At 34.3% G+C, this 19,641-nt stretch overlaps 1 protein-coding gene across 1 annotated transcript in view; it reads right to left on the bottom strand.

Moving 5' to 3' along the window:
- The window catches only part of VPS13B (vacuolar protein sorting 13 homolog B), a 743,427-nt gene that overhangs the window by 373,358 nt on the left and 350,428 nt on the right, over positions 1 to 19,641 (bottom strand). The window contains exons 22-23 of the mRNA XM_081817134.1: positions 16,965 to 17,092; positions 9,639 to 9,885 (exon numbers count right to left, since the gene is read on the bottom strand). Of these exons, the coding sequence (XP_081673260.1) occupies positions 9,639 to 9,885; positions 16,965 to 17,092 (375 nt within the window). The remainder of the gene's footprint in view (positions 1 to 9,638; positions 9,886 to 16,964; positions 17,093 to 19,641) is intronic.

The raw sequence follows: 19,641 nt of genomic DNA, 5'->3' as shown, positions 1-19,641 counted from the left end.
ATGATTCCATTATATTAAGTGTCCAGAAAAGGCAAATTTATAAAGGGAGAGATCAGTGGTGCTCAGCACTGGAGCATGTGGAATGGGAATTAATTGCAAAATGGACATAAAGGAACTGTGAGGTGATAGAAATGCTCTAAAACCGCGTTGTGGTGATGGTTGCCTATCTTTATAAATTTACTAAAAATCACTGAACTGTACTCATACAATGAGTAAATGTCATGAATGTAAATTATACTTCAAAAAAGGTGTTTAAAGATGTAAGGACAGTAGTAGAGAAGAAAACAGCCTAGCCCAATGTGCCAGTGGGTAAGTAGAGCTACTACTAAGTCCTCATTTACTTTCCACTCTCCGTCTGGCATACTTTGGCCACTAAAGATCGCTTCTGATGTTCTTCTGTTGACCATCAGAGATCACTGAATCCCCATTCCCTAAGATAACTTGACTTTATTTCTTCTTTGCAACCTGAGAAAATATGATTTACAGAAAGGAAAAGTCCATATTCACTAAACACTAAGAAAAAGTTAAGGAAGATTTTTAAAAATCCTCTTACTTTTCGATAGAAGTGATTCAAAACATGTTAAGCCTGTGTGAAATGTGCAGGATAATATAATAAAAGAAAAAAAACAGTGCTGAAAATTTTGTCAGGAATTATCTTCCTTGTACATCATGAATATAATCATTTTACATAATGGAACTTTTATATGTGTATGTCTGTATATATTTATCACACAAAACAGAAAGAATAAACAAACACTGGGAAGAAATACAAAACTAAATTGTTAATAGTAATTATCACCGAAGTAATTTTTTTCATCTGTATATTCTTACTTTAAAAATTTCTTTTAATGAGGACATTATGCTAAGTGAGATAAGTCAGAGAGAGGAAGACAAATACTATATATCACTTGCATATGCAATCTAAACAAGTGAACTCACAGAAACCAGGGGCTGGGGGTTGGGGGAAATGGGGAGATTTTGTTAAAGTTTACAAACTTACAACTAGAAAATGAAGAAGTTCTGGACGCCTAATGCACAACTTCGTGATTATGGTCAATAATATTGTATTATATACTTCAAAGCTGCTAAGAGACTAGGTATTAAATGTTTTCACCGCAAAAGAGAAATGATAATTATGTGACCTACAGAAGTGTTAGTTGACACCATGATGGTAATCATACTGTAATATATAAAGGCAGCAAAATCAACATGTTATATACCTTAAATTACACAATGCTACACGTCACTTATATCCCAATTTTTAAAAATTCCTTTAATGAGAATATGTTACCTTGGTATCATTTAAAAAACACATGTTTATGATCTTAAGGCAATCTAAATTATATACTTTATTTTAAAGGAAAAATATGACATACTGGATCTGCCACATTGGTTTTGTTTTTAAAATAAGTTTGCATGTGTGTGTGGCGGGGAGGGGAGGTTGTTGGGAAATACAAAACTGATTGACAGGGAATAAATTAAGTAAGGTTCATTCTCAAGCCTTTAAAAGTCACAGAACCCATAGCAAAACATATGATGTAGCAGGATGGATGTGAGCTATTGAGAAAATAACAATGTATATAACAATTATATTAACTACATTTAGGCATTTCAACAGCTTAACTTCAATTGTAATACATATATGATGACCTCTAAGAGATTAATTTAAACAGCAGCAACATCAAGAACAAATCTTAAGCTCTTTTCTGAGCTGCTTTTCCCCAAGGTATCTCATTTACATATGGATTAAGAACTAAAGTCACAGACACTGAGTAAACTGGAAAAAAGAAAACTATTATAATAGTACAGCATCACCTTTCAGAACAAGTGGAAATTATACTTACCAAAGATATTAAAAAATTGAAAATAGAACAATAAATATAAACCAGCAAGATGAAAAAAAAAATTACATGGAAAAATAGACTTTCTGTTTTTCATAGATGCTCAACAATTTTAACATCAGTTTCTATGAAAATTCACTAAATCCAACAATAGCAAAGTTTTAATTTATAAATGATCTCAATATTCCATTTCTGTCAAAATATTTTATTGAAGTTGCAGGCAATCTTTCAAAGAAGAAAAAACAAACCTCTGCTAGGCACAGTGTGGAAACCCATCTGCGCAAAGGTGTGAGCTGGATGTAGCAAATTACATCTGCAAGCCTCACTGCAAATGCCTGCTAAGGAAACTCAAGATGTTGATTTTGACCCAAACACCCTAAACAGACTGGATCTGACTATATTAGAGATCATCTCTCCCTTTCCATGGCAAGTGAAATCAGATGACAGTTCAACAAACGGTTCCTCATTTTGAATTTTAGAAGTACAGAATAAGCCTGAAATTTATAAGAACCCTTCTTGTTCATCCTATTACTCATTTTGTAATTTTTTTTCACTTTTTTTCAAGTCATAATGATAAAGAATTCTTTTTCAATTATTTATGAACTTGAAGACAAGTCAGAAGCTGACCTTATTTTTAAAGGTTTTTTTTGCTCCTTATAGTAACCAAAAACTATTTACTGAACAACATACTCTACAATTAGTGAGCCCTATTTTGTGCGATTCATTGTGTAGGTGATAGGAATAACACTGTAAACAAGACAGATATGCTTCTTGCCCTTTTCACCCTAGCACGGAAATCAGGGTACTGAATAAAGGTAACTAAAATTGGGATAGGAGTATTAAGAGTGATGAGTCAAAAGCAGTAAGAGCACAGAACAGAAGGACCTGGCAAGTGAAGTACACGGAAACCTAAAAAATGAGAAGAAAGGCTAGAGAAGAGATCAGGAAGGAGGCAATCACATGGGTAGCATCTGCTAAAGCCCTGCAACAGGACAGAGATGTCCTTGTTCAAAGAACACAGAAAATGATACTAAGGCTGGTGTTGGGCAGTAGCTAGCAATGGGCAGAGTGGCCCTACTCTTCTCTACAGAAGCTATGAATTTCCTTTCTAAATCGCAGGGTGGTATGATTCACAACACACACACAAACACTGCAATATACTGAAGTATTTCCATCAAAATAAAAGGTCTGAAGCACAAAACCTTGGTTACATAGGAAACTCTATTCTTTGTTGTTCCTTCCATCATAAATTTAAATAACTGGTTTCAATATATTACAGTTTTAATAGAAATCTAGAACTCACAATGATAACCAAACAACACCAAAGACAAAGAGCAAGAAAAAAATTTAACAGGTGTTATGAGGACAAGAAAATAAAAAGAGAAAACTTTAATTGAAAATATGGTGTTCATAACCACCAGAGTCAAACAGTGAGATTAATCTCAAAATTTTAACTAAAACTCAAAGTTGCTTTCTATAATGCAATATATAAAGAATGAGTCAGTAAGTTCCATTTTGTTTAAATTATCCTGACTTGATTTCTGTTCCTTGCAACCTAAGAATATCTAGGCATATATACATCTGGATACCATCCTCTCTCCTGTCTTTCTCAAATAACTTAAAAAAAATACTGTAGATTTGTTATATCAATTCTTCATGAGACAGTTCAAGATGGTGACATAGGAAGACCCTGAACTCACCTCCTTCCATGGACACAATAACTTAAAACTATATATGGCATCATTTTCCTCTAAAAAGGACCTGAGACCTAGATGAGCAGCACCTCCACACGAAAGACAAAAGAGAAACATGTAGAAGGGTGGAAGAGGCAGACATGGCCTTCCCCCAAAACCACCCAGATGAGGCACAAGTGGGAGGGATCCTACAAATACAGAACACTCCCTGGAAAAGTTAAGGGATTGTGCCCGACATTCGTAATCCTGACCTTGGGGGCAGGCACAGTAAAGACAAGGTCTAAAATGTCTAGTTTTTAATATCAACAAAGATTAAGACTAGGTGAATCATAGTACTTTAGGAAACCAAGATCTGTTTTTAAAGGGCTTGCCCCCAAAACTATTTGCCCTGTGATCCATCACAAAAGCAAGAAATAAAAAGCACCTAGACCAGAAGAGAGGATGACCCATTTACTCATGTTAAAGTGGCTACCAGAGAGATAGGAATCTGCAAGGAAGATAGATAGATAGATAGATACACAGATAGATAGACAGACAGACAGACAGATAGATAGATTTAAAAGATTTTAAAAAGGAATCTGCAAGGATTTTAACAGTGAATGGAAGTGCTGTCAACAGTCATTTCTGCAATCTCATCCAACCTTGTTGGTGAAGGAGTCAACAAGTATCATTTTAGGTGGACCCCTTTTAGGCTTCTGGAACCAGATTCAGGACTCGATCCCTCGACCCTGAGATCATGACCTGAGCTGAAATCAAGTATGAGAAGACTAACAGACTGAGCCACACAGGCACCCCTACCTTTTACCATTTTAATTAGAATGTGTCTTGGTGTGGGTGGGCATGGTGGGCATGGTCTGCCTACCACTCACCATGAACAGGCTGGGTAAGCTTCCTGCCCTGCTCACTCCCATATAGCACCCAAGGAGTAAAAAAAAGCCAGATTAATGTCCCAAGGCACCCCCAAGCCACACAATCCACCAAAAGAGCAAGCCACAACCAGGACAGGCAAGGAGCTGGAAGCCCACTCTCCCCATGCAGTAGCCAAGATACAACAGGCCAGGTGAGTACCCGGAGCCCTACCTTTCACACATAGCAGCTGCAGCCCTATGAAAGCCAGTGGGTGAACAGCCCACAGGAGGGATGCCCACAGCATGCCTAGCTCTGGTAGCCACAGGAGATAAGGCTTCTGAGCCACACAAAACAGCTCCTACACAAGACTATTGCTTCAAGGCTGAGGGAGGTAGCCATTTCACCTAATATATACAGACAGAGAAACAAGCAAAATGAGTAGACAGAGGAATATATTCCAAACCAAAAAACAAGGCAAGTCTGCAGAAAAAGGAGAGAAATGGAGAGACACAACCTATCAGATAGTGTTCAAAGTAATGGTCATAAAGATGCTCACCTATCTAAGCAATGGAGGAGCACAACAATAACTTCAACAAAGAAAAATAAGAAAACACGAAATAGATATTAAAACTGAACTTATAAGTACACTGAGGAGTTCAATAGCAGAATGGATGAAACAGAAGGATGATCAGTGAGTTGGAAAACAAAGGAATAGAAAACACAAAGACAAAGCATAAAAATAAAAAAAAGAACTAAAATAAGTGAGGATACCTTAAGGGACCTCTGGGACAACATCAAAAGGAATAACATTCTCATTATCCAGGTCCCAGAAGGAGAAGAGAGAGAAAAGTCAAGAAAAATTATTTGAAGAAATAATGGCTAAAAACATCCATAATCTGGGGAAGGAAACAGACATCCAGGTCCAGGAAGATCAGAGGCCCAAATAAGCCCAAAGACAAACCCCAAGACACATTCTAATTAAAATGGTAAAAGATAGGGACACCTGTGTGGCTCAGTCAGTTGGGCGTTCGATGCTTGATTTCAGCTCAGGTCATGATCTCAGGGTCAAGAGATCAAGCCCTGCATCTGGCTCTGCTCTTGGCAGGGAGGCTACTGGAAATACTCGCTCTCCCTCTCCCTGCTCATACTCTCTCTCTCAAATATTTTTAAAATAATAAAATAAAATGGTAAAAGGTAAACAGAAAATCTTAGAAGTAGCAAGAGAAAAGCAACATATTGCATAGAGGGAAAACCCCATAAGACAATTAGCAGATATTTTGGCAGAAACTTTACAGGCCATAAAAGAGTAGCATGACATATTCAAAGCACTAAAAGGAAAAAAATGGCCAACCAAGAATTCTCTACCCAGATGTTATCACTCAAAGAGATTAAGAATTTTCCAGAAAAGCAAAAGCTAAAGGAGTTCATCACTAAACAGCCTTATAAGAAATGTTTAAAAGACTACTCTAAACTAAAAATAAAATGTACTATTTAATAAGAAAACACACAAAAGTAAAAATCTTGCTAGAAAAGGTAAATAAATAATAAAAGTAGTGGAAATACCACTTACATACCAAGTAGGAAGAGTAAAAGACATTAAGTAAAAATATAATAATTAAGTTCAGGGATACATAAAATAAAAAGATGTAAAATGTATCATCAAAAATATGAAACATAAGCTGGGGAAAGTAAAAATATAAAGCGTTGGAATGTGTTCAAAATTAAGTTACTATCAACTTCAAAAAGACTGTTACATACATAAAAGGATATATGTAAACCTCATCATAACCACAAAGAAAAAACTTACAGTAAATGCACAAAAGAAAAAAAGAAGTAAATCTAAATATAACACTAAAGAAAACAACCAAAGCATAAGAAAGAGAGGAAGAAAAGGAATGGAGAGGAACTACAAAAACAGCCAGGAAACAATAAATGAAATGGCAATAAGTATATACCTATAAATAGTTACTTTAAATTTAAATGAACTAAACTCCCCAGTCAAAAGATATAGAATGGCTGAATGATTTAAAAAACAAAACCCATATATAAGTTGCCTACAAGAGACTCATTTCAAATCTAAAGACACACACACAGACTCAAAGTGAGAGGATAGAAAAGGATATTCCATGCAATGGTAATGAAAAGAAAGCTGGGTTAGCAATACTTATGTCAGACAAAATAGACTTTAAAACAAAGGAGAGCATTACATAATGATGAGAGTCAATCCAACAAGAGAATGTAACATTTATCAACATTTACACACCCAATATAAAAACACCTAAATATACAAAAAATACTAACAGAAGTAAAGACAGAAATAGTAGTATAATAATAGAAGACTTTAATACTCTACCTGCATCAGTGAAAAGATAACCCAGACAGAGAATCAGCAAGGCAACATTGACCTTAAAGGATCAGATGGACTAAAGAGATATATACAAAACATTCCATTCTGAAGCAGGAGCAGCACTTCTTTTCAAGTGCACATGAAACATTCTCCAGGACAGATAGCATGTTAGGCTACAAAGCAAGTCTCAATAAATTCAAGAAGACTGAAATCACATCAAGTATCTTTTCCAACCACAAAGGTATGAAACTAGAAATCAATTACAAGAAAAAATATGGATAAAGCACAAACACATGGAGACTGAACAACATGTTATTAGACAACCAAGGAGTCAATGAAGAAACCAAAGAGGACAGCAAAAAATATCTTAAGAAAAAATGAAAACAGTAGCACAAATTTCCAAAATCTTTGGGATGCAACAATTCTGCTTCTGTATTTATCTGAAGGAAATAAAAACGCTAATTCTAAAAGATCTATGTACCTCTTTGTTATTCACAACATTATTTACAATAGCCAAGGTATATAAGTGTTCATCGATAGATGAACCTAAGTGTTCACTGATAGATGAATTGATAAAGAAAATGTGCTATACACATAAAATGGAATATTACTGAGCCATGAAAAAGAAGGATATTGTGCCATTTGCAACATCATGGTTGGACCTAGAGGGTATTATGCTAAATAAAGTCATGGGGATATAATGTACAGCATCATCAATGATACTGTAATAACTCTGGTGACAGATGGTAGCTAGACCTTTTGTAGTGATCTCTTTTAATATATAAAAATATCAAATCAACATCATACATCTGAAACATTATATGTCAAGTACATTTCAATAAAGAAATTCTTCATTTTCTGTTTAGTCCTTAAGCCACCATAATCTGAACTGCATTAATACCAGTCCTCTTAAAATACTGTGATAAGAGAAATCAATCACCTAAAACTGTCAAATCACTTTCAAATCTTTTAGCCCTTATCTTTTTTTTTATTATGCTATGTTAATCACCATACATCATTAGTTTTTGATGTAGTGTTCCATGATTCATTGTTTGCGTATAATACCCAGTGCTCCATTCAGTACGTGCCCTCACTAATACCCATCACCAGGCTAACCCATCCTCCCACCCCTTCCCCTCTAGAACCCTCAGTTTGTTTCTCAGAGTCCATCGTCTCTCATGGTTCGTCTCCCACTCCAATTCCCCTGCCTTCATTTTTCCCTTCCTGCTATCTTCTTCTTTTTTTCTTTTTTTAACATATAATGTATTATTTGTTTCAGAGGTACAGGTCTATGATTCAACAGTCTTACACAATTCACAGTGCTCATCATAGCACCTACCCACCCCAGTGTCTGTCACCCAGCCACCCCATCCCTCCCACCCCCCACCACTCCAGCAACCCTCAGTTTGTTTCCTGAGATTAAGAATTCCTCATATCAGTGAGATCATATGATACATGTCTTTCTCTGATTGACTTATTTCGCTTAGCATAATACCCTCCAGTTCCATCCACGTCATTGCAAATGGCAAGCGTTCATTCCTTTTGATGGCTGCATAATATTCCACTGTATATATATCTTATTGAGCACTTCTGCCATATTAAAAATGATTTAATCATTTGTCCTCCATGATAGTACTGTATCCTGGTTTTTCCTTACTTTTTAAGATTCTCTCTCTCCCTCTCCCTTTGCCCCCCTGCCCCTCTAAAAAAAGAAGAAAAAAATAAGGGACAAACTATTTGAATCTTAAAAAATTATTTCAGAGTTAAAACAAAAAAAGGGGGGGAAGTACTCCCTGGCTCATTTTGTGATGCTAGAAAATCCTTCATAGGATATATAATAGCTGTTGTGATAATAAAGAACTCCTAATAACCAAAAGCAAGTGTCAAAGAATGGATATATCCAATATGCTAGAGAAAGAATCCTTGCATCAAGACAAACAGCACACAAGAAGAGCTCTAAAGAAATTCCTTTTAATGGTTAGAATTCTATGATTTTATGATAATGGTATTCATATTATTAAGTACCAACTTTCATTTTTGGCAGTAAAATCATTCCTACTTCTGATAAACCTAAGAAAACTACATATCAATGGAAATTCCAATACAGAGAAAGGGAGAGAGAAATCAACATCAAGTCAAAGTCAAAAACTGTGCAGACTTGAGTCTGCTTTTCAGTAATAGTATGTGTAGAATCTGAATGATATCAGCATTCATATACTTACACCCTAGTAATATGAACAAGGTGTGGAACTGTTTAGCACTGTAAAAAATTTGAACCCTGTTATTAAAATATAGATTCACATTATTTACTTTGTGACTCAAAACTTTTCCAGGTTCACATATTGTTTGAGATGAATAGGTCAAAGGTCAAAAAGGTACGAATTTGCAACTGAAAACTCTGCAATATCAGAAATAAAGAATTTCTAAAGAGTCATGTTTCAAATCACACAATTATCTACTTTAACAAATGAGAAATCTAGAAATATATTATACTTGATGTAAATAGTATATTCATTTTATTATATATTTCTTTTAATAAATCAAGTAGCTTAAATTAAGATCTACTTATCATTCTTAGTTCAGCATAATGCAAACATCGAAAACCAACGGTCTTCTCAATGTGTCTATGCTTCGCCATTTTAGTGATGATTCTGTATTGCATATGATCTTTTGTAGTCTCCATTTTTTATACATACATGAATATGATTAAAAGGTGTGGATGTCAATAAACAGCATCACTTAGCTTATATACTTTGTACACCTTTCTTTTTGGATCCACTTTGTAGATCACTTAGTCCATTTTCATGTGATCTTTTGCCAAGAAGACTGAGTTACATAAGCACTGGCATATTAAAAAAACAAAGCTAAAATATTATTATAAAACATAACAACCATAGGAAGAATTTTTTTTAAATGTACCTTCTTCAAGGATGGGTCGTGGAATGACAAATGGAATCTCCTGCAGAGGTTCCATATACTTGTGGCCCGCACTAATAATCTTTATTTGAGGCAAACAGAGGACAAGCATTCCTGGCATGCTGGTTTGTCCATGGTACCAACTTCTTACTGTTCCAGGAATGTCACCAGATACAATTGTACTTGGGGAAGGCAGGCTATCATTTGGAACAAACACACAACAAGACTGTACTTCAAGCTAGGGAGAAAAAAAAAAAAAAGCAAAATTAAAATATTGGGAACATACTAAATAAGGGAGCAAACATACCCTTAAATACCTAATATCTTTACAAATAAATGGGCAAACTAAAAAAAGAAATGGGCCATACTTATAGCTTTATGGGTTACATTTACTAAAGAACACAATAAACACTTAAAAAGATGTTTCTTGCTACAAATTTGATCAAGAAGGCACAGTGACATGGGATGAAAACATATCTGCTTTTCCACAGTTCTTTCCAAGAAACAGGAGTGAACTAGAAAATGTGTTGGCAAAAAAAAAGGTGAGAAAATCCTCCTTCTTTTGCAGTTCATTAGATTTTGTTAACACCAGCTAAGGCCTTAGAACCAACTAGCATGATATTGTACTCACTTAAAACACACACACATACATACATACACACACACACACACACACACAGAGCTATTTCTATGTGAATTTGGCCTTTTTTTTTTTTACTTTACAGATTAAAATATAAGAAAAAATGTTCAAAATGTTCAGATTATATCTCTAGACAAACATTAAAATGTGTCACATACTTTCTTTTTTTATATACATGTATCCCAAGATTCAAGTGTGTATCACATTTTATATTTAAAGATATATGGTAATGAAAATTGAGAGGACTTAAAAATCAGAGCATTATTCCTTGCTTTTATCATACCTCAAATTATATTTAAACTTTGATTTCATGTGCAATTTTTATGCTTTCTTATCCCCAGTGTGGTGACTTAGGTTGCCAGGCCCTTAGAGAGTTAAAATAAGACTAAGCAAGCCCAAATCAAAAATTAAATTCATCATGAGTTCTTAATTCAAAAGCAATGTAAGTTAAAGTCTACTAGTCTTGGTTGGTTCTTACAAAGTAATATTTTGTAACCTGGTTCACAAATTGCCCAAACAGCCTAGCATACTTAAATTATTCTTAAGAAAATATAAAATGTTATTTTTCTATAAAATATTTGGCATACAAAAATGTTATCTGAAGGCGTAATAAAACCTAAAATTTGTTTGATAAACCCTTGGATATTCTAGCAAATGAAGAGACTGTATTTTATAACAGATAACTAAGAATACAGTAATATACCTTTCCTTGGGGTTAATATAGTCCTCAGTGAGAGCATGATATGTAACAGGTCTGGAATTCCTTGATATGATAAAAAATTTGCCAGCCTTATAAATAAGCTAACTTACTCATCTTTGCTTCAACATTTCTGTGCATGGAATACACTGATGAATTCAGTGAAGAAAAATATAAGTAAAATTTTGCAAAAATAAATACAGTGGTTCATGAAGTAGGACCTCATTTCTTAGTTCTAGAATTTTATCTTGCAACTTACATGTGTATATGTTAAGTAGTTCATTAAGATTACAACATTTTTTATTCTGAAATATAAGTATACATTGTCTCAGATGCATTATATTTATCTTTTTAAATATTTAACATAATTATCAGTGTTCCAGTGTACAAGGTAATATGGTGTACGGAGAACACATTCTCCCATATTAATTATGGTTATAGTGTCAAACTAAAAAGAGTATTTAACACTTCATGTAGGTATTGAAGCTATGTTAAAAAATGTTTTCAACAATGTCAGGTAATTAGTATAATATGCCACATTATACAAATATATACATGCATATCCTCTGAAATAAATTTAAGTTATGCCAAGATTTCCAAAACCACAATATATTCCAAAATTCCACTAATTCAAAAATAGATTATTTCATCAAACTTAGCCTTAGATACACAACTCTGAAAAATAAACTTTCTAAAATATGCTGTTACAGAGATTCTCTAAATGATAAGAACCAAAACATACACATAATCCAAATTGCTTAAACTTATTATAATGTTAATCTATTACATATACTATAGCTATCACATAAATCTTTTTACACTTTTAAAATAACTGTAAAACTGTATGTCTAAAATTGTGGTTTTAATGTAAAATGTTGAGTGATTTATATAAGTGAATATAAATCTGCAGCAGTAAATTTTGCATTAATGTAAGGATCTGACAATCCAAGGGAAAGAAAATGAAGTAATCTGCCAGTAAGAAGTCCTCAAACCGGGGGTCAGATCATGTTCATGGAAACCATCTGGTTGGGACCCTCTGAGCCACACCAAACACAAATGATCTTTTAAAAAAATATCCTATTCATTAATGCATCACAGCTGCACTGAGTGTTACTTCATTTTTCCATGGCAACATCCTTTCTGTTTCAAGGATCTTATTTCAGTTTTGGTAGCAACGTGTTCTTTCGCCAATATTGAACACATTCATGTGTTAAAGTGAAGGGATTATTACAAATTCTTGAAGTAGAACCACCTCTATTTTGATTCCTATTAGGTCAAGGGCTACATATCTAAGTATGATACACTGAGAATAAACCAATAAGGTAGAAATTATTTGGTATTCTTATTTTAATAAATGAAATGACTGTCATGCATTTTATGGAAGTTCCAAGTTTATGTGCCATTTGAAAAGATGTATGCCTTTGGATACCCCCAACCCATCTCCCACATGTAAGGTTTGGTAAACTTAGATTCTTCTAATTTGTGTTCTATATAACTGTGATCACAACTTAATTAAAAAGAAGAGACTAAGATAGGTTTCACTTACACATTAATCTGAACACTTTAATTAGCGACTGTCTATTGTATAGAACTCTTTATAAATGCTTTAAAATGTTGTACCATATTTTTTGTACTTTTAAATAACATTCCTATTTCCTATTACCAAATAACATGTTTTCCTTCCTTTAAAACTGACACTTTAGTGATGATTGTATTTTGTAAAATTTCTAAAGAATGAAATGTTCCCTGTATGAATTTTATTCTTCAGAAAACAGTTCGAAATAAATACAAATACAAAGGAACATTTCAGGTTATATTTTCATTCACTTTTTCTTTTATTCATGCATTCTTTAAAACCTCACATGAACTGAAAGTCAGGAATACAGAGACAAAAGACATAATCCCAGCACTTAAAAAACTTGAAACAAGAGGGTTTTATTTATTTTTATTTTTTAAAGATTTTATTTATTTATTTGACAGAGAGACAGCGAGAGAGGGAACACAAGCAGGGGGAGTGGGAGAGGGAGAAGCAGGCTTCCCGCTGAGTAGGGAGCCCGATGCGGGGCTCGATCCCAGGACCCTGGGATCATGACCTGAGCTGAAGGCAGACGCTTAACGACTAAGCCACCCGGGTTTTAAAATACTAATAGCCTTACAGAGTTTTCACTAGAGCACAGAAGGTCTGTAATGTCAGATACTTTGCCTATTTTGTTTATAGTCTCAGTACATAGTACAGTGTCTAGCATGTACTAGGTACTAAGTAATTATTAAATAAGTAAACACAATTATTTTTATTAGCATCAAATATGGATATTAATTAAAATAATTGTGTAGTGCATGTTGTTCATCATTTCATTCTACAGAGGCAACCTAGTAGAGTAATTCATAAAACTGACATGTCAGCTAGATGGGTTCAACTCCAGCTGTGGAACCTCTGACAAGCTGTTTAATCTCTCTATGACTTCAGTTTCCTCATCTGTAACTTTATATCAGCTCTGATATAAAGATGCAATGTATTAACTCTCACCTGAAGGTTTGCTAAATAAAATAAAGTCAATGAACATACACTGATTATCTCTTGTATGTCAGATCCATATATTAGCTCTCGTGGATTCATAAGAGATGTTCACAGTCTCTTTATTTAAAAAGACTTATGCTTATGATATAACTATTTATGTATATAGAGACCACCAAAATATGCAGTATTCCATTTGCACTATAACAAAAATATTAACTATTGCCCAAATCACAGTTTTCGTATTGTATAAATTCTTAATACACTATGAAAGTATTTGGGGTGTCATCATATATAGTAGAAATCTAAATATACCCAGTTTAGGGCTTTAAGTTAAAAACCTCAAAAGTGAACCTTAGTTGTCTTCTTTTCCAGATTGTTACAAATCCACATTTTCCCATAAATATCTGCCAAGAGAAAACATGAAAAAATGCCTATATTTGAATTCCAGACTTCCTCCTTCTAACAAACTACCATGCAACTGTGGTCACTTTCTCAATGCCTATAAATAAAAATATGAACCCTGCAAAATGTTATGCATTAAATGTAAAAAATTACTTTTACAATTAAGGTGGTTGGTAGTTGATCTGTCTAGCCTCAAATGCTTACCCTTGTTTAATCATGGAGATAGGCCAGGAAGTTCACTGGATAGGAGAACAAGTGTATCATGCAATATGATTACTGCATCACTGATCACATTCTATATGTAACTTCTTGGGAGAGAGAGAATTCAATTGGTCTAGCCCAACTAGCTTATGGGACCTGAGACACTTTGACACATCAAAATTAAGGAATGTAGGAAGTAGCTCTCTAAAGGAATAACAGATCATTATTAGCAAAAGAAGGAGACCAAGACTTGGTATGGAAAAAAAGTGTCCACTCTATTATACAGTCCACTCAGAAAACTTTAGAAATGACAAAAAAAGCACCGAGAAAATGCCATATAACAGAAACATGATCTTCAATGTAAAAAAACGGAGTTTGGCAAAAACTAGGGCAATGTTTTTCTTTATTAGTGAATTCTAGGCCAGAATATTTCTATTTTGTCAACTGCATGTCGTTGCCAATCATGTGCTTCTGGAATAAAATGCAGCTTTTTGAAGTATAATAGATAAGATCTTTGCTGATCAGCCGATAGAGAAAAATTGCAAAGAACCGAGTTTATGCTAATCTTTCGAGAAAAAGGCCCCCAAACCAAGTTCACATTTAAAAAAATTTGTTCAAGGGGCGCCTGGGTGGCTCAGTCATTAAGCGTCTGCCTCCAGCTCAGGTCATGATCCCAGGGTCCTGGGATCGAGCCCCGCATCAGGATCCCTGCTCTGCGGGGAGCCTGCTTCTCCCTCTCCCACTCCCTCTGCTTGTGTTCCCTCTCTTGCTATGTCTCTGTCAAAATAAATAAATAAAATCTTTAAAAAAAAATTGTTCAAGACTACATAAAGTACCATAACATAATCCATTAAGGTGAAATGTGGAAGTTACTTTTCCCACTGAAAAACAAATAGGTTACAGTGAATATTGTTTATGTCTAAATGCAAGATATGTCTAGCGTAAGTAAAAGAGAACATGGGCTTAGCAAATATCAACTTTGGCTGCAAAATCAATTTTCCAGAATTTCTGATTCCAAACACATTTACTTGCTCAAACTTCCACTAAAAGAATAATCCTTTGATGGTTTCAAGTATGATGTTCTGTTTTATCTGATGACAACTTCAGGGTTTTCTGTTTTATATTTTGGTTCATAAAACATCTTGGAAAATGGCACCACTATTTTAAAAACTCAGAATTTTAGGGCCTAGATTTTAATCATTTAATCAGAATCAAGTTTTATCTTTAAACCTTTCCAGAACACATTAACATGTGGAAATGTCTAAATATACAGCATGCATAATACAGAGCTGGGACTAGGAATGAGGCAAGCAAGTGCCTTCATATACAAAATAACCTATACAAGATATAATGGTGCCTTCATATACAAAATAACCTATACAAAGATATACTCCTGTAATTACATACATTAATTTATACCCAATAAGTTTAGTCAAATGAGGAAGATCAGTCTAAACTGCACCCATAAAAATGGTTAACATAGCAAATTTTATGTTAAGTGTATCTTACCACAATTAAAAATTTTTAAAAGAAGAAAATGAGGAACATCAGTATCTCTACTTATAACTAATCAATAATAATGTATAAAATTAAGTTTATTGTTGGTGACAAAGCTAATGAAGGCACTATATCATTATAAACCAAGAAAAAGAACCAAAAGAATCCCACAAGAATGTTAGAACTGGAAATAATCTTAAACATTATGTAACCATTTCATATTGCAGATAAGCAAAGTCAAGTGCATAGTTAAGATTCAGAGTTTGATAGTGCTAAGTACTGGTTCCTTGAAATTCTACATACCCTTGACTTACATGAACTGTCTGACTTTTCCTTCTACATTTCTGATCTCTCTCTCTCACAGCTGGCTTCAAGGACACTTTCTCTTTTACTGTCTACTCTAGACATGGTATCCCCTTGGCTCTTTAACTTTACATATTTTGGGGGATGATCAATTCTCCTGGTTTTAACCATCTGTAAATGTTTCCCAAAATTCTATCTCTACCGTGAATCTCTTCCTTAACCTCCAGATATGAATATCCTATGGTCTAAGAGAAGACTGGCTATCTCACAGGTATTTCAATGCAGGCATAAATTAAACTCCCTCTTTGCTCCTAACTCTGAAAAGCTGCTTCTTTTACCATTTCATGGCATCACTCTCCACCCAAAGGCTACAACTGGCCCCTAGAACACCACTTAGACAGCCTTCTTCCTCTCATTCCCCAAAACCAACAGTCACTAGGCCATGCTGATCTTATCTTAAATATCTCAGGGATGACTGTCCAACTCGGCCTATTGTCTAGTGTTTTCTGATTTGTATGCTGAACATTTAAAATCTTTTAAATAATGTTTAAGATAAAGGAACAGTAGAATGAATTTTTTTAAGCAACATCTCAAAATTTGTGTATTTTTTATAACTTTATCAAGGAGAACACATAATATGTATTTCATATGATTCTGTTAACATGTAAAGTGTGCCAAGAATTTTCCTCTAAGTTACAGAAGTGAGATGGTATACACAAGTGTTAAGAGTGAGGTTATTTGGGGAGCCTGGGTGGCTCAGTCATTAAGCGTCTGCCTTCAGCTGAGGTCATGATCCCAGGGTCCTGGGATCAAGCCCTGCATCGGGCTCCCTGCTCAGCGGGAAGCCTGCTTCTCCCTCTCCCACTCCCCCTGCTTGTGTTCCCTCTCTTGCTGTGTCTCTCTCTGTCAAATAAATAAATAAAATCTTTAAAAAAAAAAAAAAAAAGTGAGGTTATTTTTTTACCAATATTAAGTGTTACCAGTGAGATTATTTTTTTACCAATATTTAAGGTGCTGAAAATTATAAAGGATTATAGAAATTAAAACCATGCATTTTACCTGTAGTGTGAGACTCTTTACTGCATTCCATACTACTCCAATAAATTCTTTCATTCTCTCTTCAGGACTTCTACAGCCTTCAGAGAGATTCAGCATGGCTTTCACAGGAACTGACAATGGCCGGGATTCTAAGTATAAGAATAGTTAGTTAACACACATGTACTTTACTGTTTCACAAAAATATACAGAAAATATTTCCATGATTATTTCTTTCCTTGCTTAATACCTCTAAATGAGATTACAAAATATCATATTAGATCATTTTATATTATAGAATTACTGATTTTTAAAACTATTCAAAAATAAGCAAAACTAATCTGTTAAAAGTCAGGGGCTGGTTGGTTACTCTTGTCAGGAACTGGTGACTGGGAGGGGACACTGTAGAGCAATGTTATAATCTAATATTCTATTTACTGAATACATGGATATAGCACTTCACAAAAATTCATTCAGTCATAACCTAACAATTTGCCCATTTCTCAGTATTAAGATAATACTGAAATAAAAGCTTTACTTGAAAAAAAGGAAATTCAACAACAAAACATTTGATTATCCAAAATTGATAAGAAACAAGTCTTCCTACATGTGAATTCTCCTGATAACAAAAGCTTATCTATAGACTCTCTCTTAAAAACTGATTTTAAAAGTAACCAAAAGAAGTATGTGATTATATAAAAGGCAGATTTGATGATTAACAAAACGTGATATTCCACTCCATATAGCATGTTATTAAAAATTCTATCTAAATTATAAAAATCAGAGAATCTCAATAATTTTAACTTTCAGAAATTACTCTTAATTTAATAATAATTTATAACAATATGTATTATTTCCAAATAGATCCATATATATTTTATACACTATATGTTAATGCAAACATATAATTTGTATGTACCATTTTAGGTACTTTTTAAGTAGCATTAAATAAATAAATCAGATCTTGCTCTTTAAGAATTTGATTAAATCAAGTTTGATGGTCCTAAAATTCTCTCCAAAGTAAAGACTACCATATTACCACTACGTGAACTACAGTTGCTGTATTTCAACTCATTCTTTCCCTATCTTCCCAACTTGGTTTATTCACATTTATATTAGATTGATAATACCTTAAGGGCATGGAGCATAAACCTTTTTTCCTCATACTTATAAACCCAAGTCTACCACATTATGCCTGTTAGAAATTCAAAGAATGTTTATTTAAAAAAGGAGTTTGGGAGAGATCCATGGAGATATTTGGGAGCAGAGCATTCTAGGCAGATAAAACAGTAATGCAGAAGTCCTCAGATGTGCACTTAGGATTTTCTTTTTTTGTTGTTTAAGATTTTATTTATTTATGTGAGAGAGAGCGGTGGGGGGGGTGGGTAGAGGGAGAAACAGACTCCCCTCTGAGTGTGGAGTCTGACATGGGGCTTGATTCCAAGACCCTGAGATCCTGAGCTGAAGGCAGACACTTAACCAACTGAGCCACCCAGGTGCTCCGCTGTGTACTTAGGATTTTCAAGAAACAGTATAGAAGCAATAATGGCCACAACAAAGTAAAGAGTGACAGAAGTAGGAAATGAAGTCAGAGCTATAAATAAGGACCAATCATACAGAACTTATATAGATCATGGGAAGAAGATTGGCTTTTGCTTTGAAGAAGCTAGGATATGATAATGGATTCTAAATACAGTCATAAAATTATTGGACATATTTTAAAAGAATTTCTCTGGCTACTCTGCAGAAAAATAGCCTACAAGCATTAAAACAGGAAGACAATATGTGAGAGATGGTGGCTGCAGTAAAGGTACTAAGGAGTGATGAAATTCTGTATCCACATAAAAGCTACAGCCAACTGGACTTACTGATGTACTACAAATACATTAAGAGAGAATGGTGAAGAAAGGATGACTCCAAGGTTTTAGGTTGCAGCAGATGAAAGAATGGAGCTGTAGGAGAAACAGAATCGAGAGGGGAAAAAACCTTAGTTTTTTTAGCCCTATCAAGTTGAAATTCCCATTAGTTCAAAAGAAGGTGTCAAGTGAGAAACAGATCAACAACCATAAAGAATGGAAAAAAATATGAACAAACAATTCACAGAAAAATATAATTTGGCCAATAAACTAAGAGTGCTCAAACTTGCCAACAAACAAATAAAAGTTAAGACAAAAATCAGGTATTCTCCTCAATGGTCACACTGGCAAACATTTTAAAGTATCAGTTTGTATGTTTATAAAATCTGTCGTTGAAGCCTCTTGTGAGAATTTTTCATATACTGCGAATATAAATAAGTATGGTCTAAGAGTAGAATTCCAAGAAATGACAATTTGTAGTTATCAAAATTTAAACACACATTATTATTCTTCAAAATAATCCTATTTCTAAAAATCTGTGATACAGAAATACTGTAACAGTAGATGACTGCACTGAAGGAAAAAGTAGCTCAGCCACAAAAGCAGGGTGTACACAATGTATATAAGGGACACCCCTGAAGCTTCAGGTTTTGGTGAGCAGGGAACACTGCACTGCAGGGCATTACAGGACCTATTCATCATAAGGCCATTACCTTCAAGAGCAAGAGACATAGCTGACTTTTCTAACACAGAGAAATAGACACGGATAGACAAAATGAGGAGACAAAGGAATACGTCCCAAATGAAAGAATAGGACAAAATAACAGCAACACACCAAAGCAAAA

Source organism: Leptonychotes weddellii, chromosome 4, assembly GCF_054177405.1.
Source record: "Leptonychotes weddellii isolate Sample4059 chromosome 4, ASM5417740v2, whole genome shotgun sequence".
Lineage (NCBI taxonomy): Eukaryota > Metazoa > Chordata > Mammalia > Carnivora > Phocidae > Leptonychotes > Leptonychotes weddellii.
This window is presented reverse-complemented; position numbering and strand designations above follow the sequence as displayed.